This window comes from Anthonomus grandis, chromosome 1 (assembly GCF_022605725.1).
Source record: "Anthonomus grandis grandis chromosome 1, icAntGran1.3, whole genome shotgun sequence".
NCBI lineage: Eukaryota > Metazoa > Arthropoda > Insecta > Coleoptera > Curculionidae > Anthonomus > Anthonomus grandis.
The window spans coordinates 36,063,548-36,075,958 of NC_065546.1; the positions used below are offsets into that span (position 1 = coordinate 36,063,548).

Here is a 12,411-nt window from a genome sequence, read left to right on the forward strand (position 1 = left end):
GACTATGCTTTATATGATAGGCAAAGACATACAACAAATGTGAATGGATTTGAATAATGAGCTATGCAACTTGTTCAACTGACTCGGTGAGAACAGAACAGAATTAAGCTTAAAGACCAGTAAGTCAAAATTTTGTATATTTGGAAAAAATATCGAGTCCTACAGACACCAATGGTATAAGAATGGCTGTGAGTAGGGATCAAATTACTTATGCAACTGAAATAATTCGGCACAATTTTGGATGTCAATTTAAATGTGGAATATTGTTCCACTTTACTACTATAAGTCTACTTATAAGTCTAGTATTCAACTTCCCGCAATATAAAATTGATCGAGCGGAGGCAGTGCAAAATAAAGAATTCCTTTAAAGAAAAATTTAAGATATATGAAATAGACTTTGACTTGAAATAGACTTGAAATTTTCAGCCCTTTCGAGGTTTTTTAGAAATTTAAATAACTTTCAAATAAGCATCAGAAATTTAGAAAATCGACAATTTTCGAAATTTCCAATTGATTAAGGTTCAACAGTTTCTTTCTTAATCTTTTGTTGATTTTTTCATGGCTTAAAAACATTTTCTTTTTTTTTAGTTTTATACGAATATTAAACTATTTAATAATACCATACAAATTCACATAACTCGCAAAAGTCAACATTTCTTAAAGTTGCCTAAAATTTGTAGCAATTCTTTATGTTTTATTGATGTTTCAAAATTTTCCTTTCCCGAAATTCAGGAGTTGACTACTGACAGGACTTGATTAAAACATTTAAACATTTACCTAATATGTTTTAAAAAACGGTTTACTGTTATTGTAATAAGTGAAAGTTATTGTTAAAGTGAAAGATAAATCTAATCCACCTTATGAAAAAAATAAAACAAATTTAAACTTCTGTAAAAATATTTTTATTTAATATATTCGATCTGTCTACCACCAACGCGAAAGCTGGCGTGGCACCTTTTAATAAATGACCTTTTGATTCATCTTGCATTCCTGGCACCATTAAGATCTTGGGCTGCGTCATTTATTCGCTGCCGTAATTCAGCAATATTATTTATTGGTCTTGCTTAAACCTTTATTTTATGTAACCTCAGTAAAAAAAATCGAGGAGGTTTAAGTCTGAAGACCTGGGAGGCCATAAAATTGGACCAAGTCGGGCAACCATCATTTTGGAACCACATTATTCGGCGACTGGCCAAAGGAACATCTTCTAAAAGAATTGGTAGATCGTTTTGACAAAAACCTAAATAAGCCTGCCAGTTAAAATTTTCTGAAAATTCTAATAGGCCAATTAAAGGTCCGTTCAAGATACCGGTTTACAATATTACATTAAATCGGTACTGCGACCTTTCTTCTCGAATAGAGTGAGGATTTTCCAACACATAAATGTGCAATTTTTGCATGTTGCATGAAGCCATCCTTTTTGAATGTACTCTCATCCGACCACAGTATATTATCTAAAAATTTTGGATCCTCTTGATTTTTTTTTGCAACATTCTGCGGCAAAATTGTAGGCGTGGTTCGTAGTCTTAAGGCAGTAGGCTTTGCACCCGTTGAACATGATATTGAAATCGCCTAGTAATCGTTTATTACCGATTTCGGTATCCGTGTTCTTCTTTCGATTGCTCGTGCCCAAGTAGTCGAATCATTCTCAATTTCTTCTAAAACTTGGCCAACATATTCTGATTTTATTAGCAATACGAGGTCTTCCCTCTCGAACAGGAGCATGAGGCATCCTGCCTTCGGAATATGAGCGGTGAACATTAATAAATACACACTAGTCAGGATATCGGGCCAAATTTGGATAACTTTCTTGATAAATATTATATGCTGCTAGAGGATTTCCTCTGCATTCACCATAAAAGAGATGCATGTGTGCATACTCTTGGGCGGTATATGATAAGGGCATAATAAATGATTAACCAATAAAACTCAGTCCACAGGAAAATGACTCAAAAACATATACAAAGCAAAAGGTACCAGAAACATTAGGTTACAAGCAAAAAAGTAGTTAGTTCACGGAATACCGTAAATAAACTATATTCCAAAAATGTTTTGTGTTTATTGCTTTGATGATAAGAATTACCTTCGCTCTTGATTTTTTAATTTTTAAGTTAAATGAAGACATTTTAAACATTATCGTTTCTTTATTTTAGTTTATCTTTCACTCTATCAGGATAACAAAATATATATCTCATAAATTTTTTACTAAGGTCATTTTATGTTTTTGTGAGTGCTTATGAGTTGTTCTATCAGCCCTTTCAATATTATCGTTGACTTTCTGGATACCCTATATATAAAAAAAAGAACATCTTAAATCCTTTCTAAAATAAAATTTCCTAAACGCTTCTAGAACTGTCTTTAATTGTCACAGGTTTTAATAATCACAGGCAATTTGTTAAATTCAATTAATCTCTTGTACAGGACAAAGCTGTATAACTGATTTGTATATCTGTCTGCTAGTATTAAGTATGTACGATTCTAGTGCCATTATTGTGAAGAAAGCTCTGAATTTATCACAAATTCATTTAGGCACTCGAATAATCGCAAAATAATAGGTTAAAAGCGAAACTCGAAATTTATCAACCAAGGGAGCAGGCTGGGTTTCGTTCAGATTATAGCATAAACGATTATCCCGAAGTACTAAAGAATCTTAAAAAAAGTCTATTAAATACACCACTTGTCCTGATATTCGTCAACTACGAAAAAGCCTTTAAGACTATGAACCAGTATCAAATATTAAAGGCACTCGCCGACCATCGATATTTCTTATTAATAGAGTGTGATATAACTATGGTCTATCTAACGTAACTGCAGGAGACAACAAATAAATTCAAAACAAATAGAGGAGTTCGACAGAGAGGCACTATTTTATCTGAACTGTTTACGAACCTGCTAGAGTCATATCTCTATCACTCATACAAGTATTTTGGCCACGAAATCCGTATAAACAGAGGTAATCAAACATATGAATTGCTTAGGCCAATAGGTTTACCTTGGATTACACTTGGGAACTTATGGCACATATAAATCAAGAAAAAAGTATATAATATATAAAACATAATATAAAATCTAATAGTCAGATTTAATAAATTTGTCTGAAAACAAAGATTTCCATTATGTGTTCTGCCTTCCTAACTTATGGTGATGAGACTCTGACATTAACAAATGACAATTAAAAATGCTGTCCAGAAAATGAAAGTGGCTCAGCGTGCAATAAAAAGGTCAAAGCTGGGACCCTTAAAAATTCTATTACAAACATCGAGCTTCGTAGAAAAACCAGAAATCATTGGTTTTTTGAAATTTACATTCAAATTTTAATGATTTCTTAATTTTTGTTATTCTCACCTTGATATTTTTAAAGAAACTCTTGAAATTCCTCTTCAACCTTTGCAAACCCAAACAGCCTAAACGCGAAACAAAAACCTCCCCCCATTTTTTTTGTTGGCAATTCATCAAAATTAACGATTGACCCTCTCGGATATGACATTTTCCGGTGACCTTTCCGATGTAATAAAAGCCAAGATAAATGCGGTTTTTGTCGAGTGGCGTTCTGAAAAATACTGCAGGTCACCCCCGGTAATAACCCTACGACAATACAGTTTTATAAGGTAGTAGTATAGGTAAATTACAAGTTTTTTTTTCTAACTGTTGACCTGGATTACGGGCAATTAAACTGGAAATAAAATGAGAACTTCAAATGGCCGTTTCCATTCAAACGTACGGCTTCGTTTAACCGAGAGAAAGCGTGACTATAAATAAGTAAAAAGGGCCACACGGGAAACCGTTATACAAAACGACCAGATTTATCTAACAAACGGTAATTCAATTTGAATTTTATCAGTTTTTGTTTAATATTAATGCATTATTTAGTGCAATGCATTATTTAATATTGCATTTTTTGGATAGATTAATAAGAACATTTCACAAATTTAATGTTGCACTAGTTTTCAGTAACACATCAAACTTATTACTATGCTAATCCGAGTTTTATTCTGCCTTACGCAAGCTAGTAGAAAGTCAAATTATGAAGAAGAATTAGGAATCGAGTTGATTCGTCACGACTCGAGGTGGTGTTGTTCGTTACGAAATTTCTCGTTAAATTTTCTTCGAATTTTAACGATTTATTAAGATTTGTCTTTATCCCTAATAAATTTTATGGAAATACTCTCTGAATAAATTAACAATTTTCAACCTTGAAACACTAGAATTTTAGATGTCAATTTAAAAGCAAAAGGCTTTATTTTATGTATTACAGCAAGCATAAACGAAATGTGTCCCATGATCATTGTCAACAGAAATTTTAGGAAGTGGATCAATTTATAAATTTTAATTAGTAGGAAATTAGAAATCTAATGAGAGAAAGGGATAATCTCAATAAAAGAGCCATTTTACATCAGAGTGAAAATATATGGACAGGAATGAAAAAGACAAGTTTTATGTTGCAAACATAGATGAAAGCAGAAAAAATTTCCCAAGGAATTATTTAAGAATCTCAAGACCTTTCTGCCGGGTAACACTCTAGCCATACAGAATTAAATTATTTTTGGAAGAAAGATTGAGACTGACGAGGCAAAAATAGCACAACAATTTAATCTTTTTTATAGATAGTATCAGTGAGATTCTTTAAAATATATCACAACCAAATATCGTTAACAATATCCCAAGAAGTACAATCTCGACTAATATTCTCCATAATTTTTAAACAATATCAATGGTTAAGTTGAGACAAGCGGTTAATAACCTGAAAAATGTAGGCGGGGTTAAAAATTACAACTTTCTGATGTTTTTCATGTTGCTGGAAAAATGCTGTTAGATGTTGTATTCATATTAAAATGGCATCTGCCTGGAGTCCTGGAAGCTATCAACAGTTATTCCTGTCCCAAAGGTGATAAATTCCAAATTGTGTAATGAATTTCATTCGATCAATGCTGTTCCTATAATATATGAAAACGGAATAGAAGTATGTGTAAAAAAGAAATTACTCCAGCTCTGTGATAATATAGAAATTATGGTTCTTAACCAATCTTGCTTTCTGAAATTGTTGTTTTGGATACCTCTAATAATTTTTCAAATGCAATGTCTTGGTAGTGTTTTTGAGTTTTAAAAGATCATTTGAAACCATTTACAGAAATATATTTTTAGGAAAATTAGAGCACATAGGAGTTGAGCATAACGATTTAAAATAGTGTAAGTCGTATTTAAGTAATAGGTTGCATTATGTGATATTTAATGTCTAAAACTGTAAATGTCAAAACCGGTGTGCTCCAAAGAACTATTCTAGGTCCATTATTGTTTGTATTATATACAAATCATATGGTTCGGGTGGCTCAAAATCGAATATTATTTTATTTGCTGATGTTACTAGGCTACTTGGTAAAAATCTCCCACAATATGCATAGAAAATCCTCGTCAAATATACGAAGATTTTCTATTGACATTGAAAGTGTAAAATTAAATACATTGAAAATTAAATACTTAATATAAAATAGGTGTAATTTTAGAATCGAACTTTTAGACTCATGCGGATTATATCATTATATAAAAATAACTTTATATAATGCCATAGCTCCTTCTCATTTACAATTTTGTCAAACTCTTTTATAGAATTTATACGTCAATATAAAATTTGTCAACTGGAAATTTTTTTTAAATAGGGCAATGAGAAGAATTTTCAAGTGTAACCAGAATACGCCTATTAAAATAATGTTAAATGTCTTAAATATTATTATGAAAATGTAAATACGTTAATTATTAAGAAAATTTGAAACATTTCCATGGTCCTAGGAAACAACGACAGTCAACGTGAGTCTGGTTAGAGTTTTTTACGTTCTTAATTACCATGTTTGCAACAACCCTTAATGCGCATTAGCGAAATGCGAATTAAGATAAAACGCATGTGTATAGACACCCGTAAACCGTTTTAGCGTTACTAATTCGCATTATTTTAAAACGTTTTAAATATGTGGATGATCTCGGTGTAATGTGCATTAAGGTTCCGTGTATACGGGAGAAGATCCAAATTTGCATTAATTTTCAATGCTGCCACTAAATAAAAATTTGAAAACCGAAACAGGGAAAAAATAAAATCACTTTGATTTTGTTGCGGTGTGCCTTATCGTGTTATTTTTATTAAATCTACTCAACCTAAATAATTTATCATATAATTATTTATCTAGGTTGGCAATAAAAAACAGCTGGTTAATGTCAACCGTGGTGTAAACACATGACAAAGCGTTTTTGCTCTAATTCGCATAAAAGAGTATTCTTGGATAAATATGTTGCAGAAAGGAATTGTTCCTGAATTTGTTGCAAGATGTTGTCCGTCTAACTACGAATTTTGTATATTGTTAATGTATTTATATTTAAGACAAAGAAAGGTCATTTTGCCTAGTCATATAATTCATATAATCATATAATCAAGTAATAAGTTACTGTAATTATAATACTAGGAATTGTACTGATTTTATTTTATCTTATAAGTGTAATACCGTTGAAATGCTGAATTCCGTTCTCTATATAGGTCAGGTTGCTTGAATTTAATAGCTTTCCTAATAATATAAAAATCTATGATAATATCAATCATTTTAATCGTTTTGTTATATAATAATAATAGTTTTGTTAATAAGTGTCTTTTATTATTTTGCATTCAAAATAGATATGCGTTTTTATTTGTATTTACTCTTTATAAAAACCTGGTGGCTAAATAATATTTTTTTTACATTTGACTTATATTTACGATGTAACCTATTATAATATTAATATCCTGAAATTTATATGTAGCGAAATTTGCTATTTTGCTAAATATATATACAGGGTGGCCATTTGAAAACGAAACAGAGCCTATTTTGGGTCCCTCAGAACATTTGCGAAAAAATCCTTGGACCCGTGAATTTTTGATTCAAGGGGGAACCATTTTTTTGCTAGTTTCGCCCCCCTGAGGGCAAAGCCCTAGCGGGGGTGACAAGGACCCCCAAAATTTTAAATGGAAGGGAGGGTCGAGTGATACCTTATTTTGAAGGTATTTTTATGTGGATTATATACCTAAAGTTTTAAATCGTTACTATTTGCCTAGTCGATACAGGGGCTAATAAAAGTTACAAAAACATGTCAACATTTTTTATGAAAAAAAATACTTGTAAATTTAGCAGTTAAATAAATACAAAAAAATTTGTTCTCCTACATTGTGAACCGTACTTTCTGTTATTTTTTTTTAATACTCGTAGGTATCTATGCCAATTCTGTAAGGGAACTCTCGGTTATTGTTGAGACTGTTATTATAGCAACATTTTGAAGTTTAATAGTGGTTGTCAATTACTGCTGTCAGATCATAGTGTGTCAAACAAATAGCTCTTTAAAGTTAGTTAGTTACAACATTGAGTGTGATAATGGTTTATTCACTTGCTGAAAGAGTTGAAATAATTTCTCTTTTCTTTGCGAACAATGTAAATGTTAATAGAACTGCCCAGCTCTTTAACACACTACAACACCCTAATCGACAGGTCCATTGCAAGTACATTTTGGAATTGGTTCAAAAATTTAGGGAAACTGGGTCTGTGGCTAATAAAAAGCGCGAAATGGATAATCCAGTGGTGAATGAAGCTTCAGAACTATTTTAGGCCATATTGGGCAAGATCCTACACTGAGCACAAGGAAGTTATCAACCGTGTCTGGTATTAAGAGAAGCAGCATTCAGAAGATATTAAAAAAAAACAAGTTTCATCTATACAAAATGCATCTCGTACAAGAACTAAACGAAGACGATTTTGATAGGCGAGTACAATTTTGTGAAACTATATCTGAACAAGCCGCCAATGATCCACACTTTCTATTTAATGTATGTTTTTCTGACGAATGCTCCTTTTTCCTAAACGGTACTGTGAATCGTCACCACTGTCGCTATTGGGCTGATTCAAATCCCAGAATATTTCGTGAGGTGCATACACAACATCCTGAAAAATTAAATGTTTGGGTTGGCATTTTTGGTAAACATATCGTAGGCCCCTTTTTTACCTAGCAATTTAACAGGAGAGATGTACCTGGAGTTATTAGAAAATACAATTCATCCAGCATTAGTGGAGATACTAAAAAATAACAACGAGTACTTGGAAAATCATCTAGTATTTTAGCAAGATGGGGCGCCACCCCACTATGCTGCAAGGGTTCGTCAATATTTGGACCAAACGTTTCCAGGACAATGGATTGGAAGAAGAGGAGCTATTGAATGGCCTCCTCGTTCCCCGGACTTAAGCCCGTTAGATTTTTTTTATGGGGCCATTTAAAAACTAAAATTTATGCTAGTCAGCCAACATCGCTAGACCATTTACGACAAAGAATAATTGATGAATGTCGTCAAATCACCCCAGAAATTTTGCAAAATGTACGGGATAGGTTTGAACAAAACCTGTATTATTGTATGAAAGTCGAAGGCCAACATTTTGAACATTTACTTGATTGATTTTATCTTTAAGCCCTTTATTTAAAATTATACTTTTTAAAATTTTTTTGTAACTTTTATTAGCCCCTGTATCGACTAGGCAAATAGTAACGATTTAAAACTTTAGGGTTATAATCCACATAAAAATAGCTTCAAAATAAGGTATCACTCGACCCCCTGTTCTATTCAAAATTTTGGGAGCCCTTGTCACCCCCGCTAGGGCTTTGCCTTCAAGGGGGCGAAACTAGCAAAAAAATGTTTCCCCCTTGAATCAAAAATTGACGGGTCCGAGGATTTTTTCGCAAATGTTCTGAGGGACCCAAAATAGGCTCTGTTTCGTTTTCAAATGGCCACCCTGTATATATATATATACATACATTTTTTGAAAAGTTTCAAAGAAACTCTTGAGAAATTTTTAAAAAAATCAATGAAATTAGGAATTTTGAAAAAATTTTATTAGACTTTTTAAAAATTTGAGCAATTATCAGTGAATTTCATAGAAATTCTTCAGAAGTCTTCGCCAATTCGATAGAAAAAATTCCAATTTTAACTGTGCATTAAATTTTTAATTTTTTAAAATTTATATTTCAAAATTTTTTTATGAAAATCTGCATCAAACTCAATAAAAAAAACAAGCATTTTTTAGCTAGATCCTTTTCAGTAAATGAAATATTTTAATGAAAAATTATTTTCAGGACTTAATGACTTTAACTGCTTCGAAAAAACACGAAATTTTCTTTAAATTCCATTAAAATATTCAACATAAACTACGCTTTTTTCACTGCATTCATTCTTGATTCCAGGCACTTGAGCCAATGACTCTCGTTTTCTTAAACTTGAGGCAGTTAAATGTTTTATTTATTCCAGGCAGTTAAGTCATAGAATTCCAGGCATATAAGTTCGTGTAAATTCATTCGTAAAAAATATTAAATCATGGAAAAAATAAGGATCTTTAAGAAAGTTCCTTAAAATGTTTTACAAAGTCTAACGCTTTCTGTTTTTTTCCTTTAATTTAAAAGAAATCACATACACTTTTTGGAAACAAACTGTTTTAAAATTCAAAAAGTTGCAATTTAACTTGTTTTTTCGATTTATTTGAAATTTTCTCCAAATGTATTTAATTAACTTGAATTAAATAAATTAAAATGATGATAAATTAAATAATTAACTTGATGAAAAAAATAATTTGTGATATCTAACTACAAAGCCCTCTTTTAGACTTTTGGCTAAAAAATAGACTCAAAGTGGCTCATAAGCCACCACATTAACTCAAAAAACAAACCCCCCATTACCTCAGAAAACGGATAATCCAGACTCCCGAACACTTCCTTCTCATCCAGATAATACTGCGTATTACTCTCCCACGTCTTATCCTTAATCTCAAAGTTACAAATATGGTTACATCGATCCAACACGTCCTCCTCCTTCTTCCCCACCTCCTCCACCTGCCTGACGAAACTGCACCTCCTCTCCAACTTACCATCTTCAGGAACGAAAATTTGCGGCAGCTGATTCTGCAACGAATACGTAGACTCCGCCACATGGTTCTGTTGCACCAACGTGGTCGGGGACAAGGGCAGCTGGGGCAAATGGTGAGTGGAAGCATGATGATGATGGTGATGACTAGTAGGTTGAACAGGAATACAAATACTAGGACTCTCACGGATACGTGATTTGGCATGGGGCTCTTTCAGATGATAATTGGAGGTGCTATGCCGCCTTTCGCCTTGGCTTGGCGGTTTTAGGGTACCCCTCTCGACTCTGGAGAGACGGGGGGCGGCGGCGGTATCCGTGTAGTTGTGGAATTGTTTCGCTTGTGGAGGTTTTGGGGTTAAGTCTTTTTGGGCTTTTAGTTGCTTGGTTTTTTGTTGACGCTGTTTTTGGCGCGCTTGACGGCTTGCTAATGAGGCGCCACCTGCCGCCGCATACATAGTTTTTTATATATTGAGTGGGGAGGGGTGATAACACCGATTGTTTTTTTTTCCTCTGAGAGTAAAGTTAGAGGGTTTAGTCGTTTTTAAATTTTTGCTTAATTTTTGTGTGTTTTATGGCTTTTTTGTGCTTAACGTCGCTTAGTCGGGTAACTAACATAATTTCAAACAACATTGATAAAACCTATTATAAAACTCTATTATTGTCACAGTTTTGTTAGAGAAATATTGCTTTTTAAAAAAAACCTAGCAACTAAATACCGTCCCGCGGATAATATTGCTTATTCTTTATAAGAATTCCAATAAAAAACAGATTCCACAACCGTTTGAGTGAAAAGAGAAAAAACCGGAATGAAAGATTCCTATGGAAATGAGCCGGGAACGGGGACAACAAGGGAAAACGTGGAAAATTAAAAGACGGGAATATTCATGCGGTCCGTTCGGCTCTCTGAAAATAACAAAGAAAAGTGTTTTTCTTCGGTGCGGTAATGGCGTTAAGGGTTTCTAGTAATGTGCAGGAAAAAACAGGTTTCGAACTGTCGCTTAATGCGGAAGCATCTTGATGTTCTCTAGCTGAATGCTAATGCATGCAACAAGCGGTCGCTTTAAAAGCATAAGTGGAAACAGTTTAGAGAATGTTTTTCTCTTTGCTTTGCAGAAATGTTTGCGATAATTCACACTTATATAGATTGTCCCTTTATTAAGATTTAAAATTGAGATACATCGGTACTTACATTTTGTTTTGAAGGTTTTTCAGCTATAGTGGCTTGTTTTTTTAAATATGTAGTCAACAAATGCTTCTATAATTTACATTAAATTTTTTATTCCTTGGTTAAATACCAAACAGCTAACACATGTTGTCCTTTAATAATCTCCGATAAAAGCCGCACTGATCACAATATTTTCTAACGAGGAATTTTTTAAAACTTTTAACAAACTCTTAGGAAATTTCGATTATTCTAAACAAATTTATGATCCAAAATTTTGTTTAGGATTTGAGGGGTTTTTCAATTTTCTCTAATTTTTGTCCCACAAAATCAAGCGAAAATTTCAATCAAACTAACAAAAAACTAAAACACAATTTTTTTTTCTGCAAGCTTTTCTTAAATTTGTTTTTTAATTTTTAATGAATTTTTAAAAATTTAAAAATTTCCTTACATTTGGACAATTTTTATATTTTTCCTTTAACTTATTTATTTATTCTTCATTTAAATTTCGGAACGCGGGTGCAGTCGGTCACATAAAAATATACTCTAGCTTTGGCCATACAATTTGATCACAAATTTATAATTAGTCTTTATTGATAAATGTCATTTAATTGCTTATAGTAAGTGCAGTGAATCATTAGTTGAAGTTTGACAGCTAGGAAACTTAATTACAGGTCAAAAAATTTATAAATAATTGGACTGCTGCAGGGTGTCCCGAAAGTAATGGAACATAGAACAGTAGATAGATTCCTTACGTCAAAATAACGCGATGAGGTCAACTTGCCTTATCCTAACTTTAATAGTAACTGAAATACAGGGTGTCAAAGTATTATTTGATTTATCGTTTTTTCTCATAGATCCTGAACCAAATGACATACTGACATGAAATTTAGAACATACGAGTCTTTTAAAAAGAAAAAGAAAATTTCGTATACAAAATGACATAGGGTTTTAAAAAATCAAAATTGTCTATGAACAAAAAATATTTTAATTCTACAAAAGTAACAAAAAAATACAGACATCTCTACTTTATTTTCCAAAATAAAAATCACTAAAAAAACTCAAAAAGAAATTCTCATTTTAAAGTATTTAGTTTAAAAAGGTAAAAGTTCGTTTTACCCTCCTAAGTGGGTAAAATGACAAACCTATGAAATATTGCCAAAAATTTCTGTAGAAAATTAATTATCGCACACAGTTCACAAATAAACATCTTAGTTTTTTTGTCGACTCCAGCACACTCAGCGTGTGCCCATTTCGAGCAAGAACAACATTGCAGCCAAATTTTCTTTGCCTTTGACCTTTTAAATTCTTCCACACAGTAAATGCAAGTACAATCTTC

The 12,411-nt window shown here is 32.4% G+C and overlaps 1 protein-coding gene across 1 annotated transcript in view; it reads right to left on the minus strand.

Moving 5' to 3' along the window:
• Positions 1–12,411, minus strand: part of LOC126738327 (uncharacterized) — a 250,508-nt gene that overhangs the window by 67,501 nt on the left and 170,596 nt on the right. The window contains exon 3 of the mRNA XM_050443599.1: positions 9,727–10,813. Within this exon, the coding sequence (XP_050299556.1) occupies positions 9,727–10,365 (639 nt within the window). The 5' untranslated portion in view covers positions 10,366–10,813. The remainder of the gene's footprint in view (positions 1–9,726; positions 10,814–12,411) is intronic.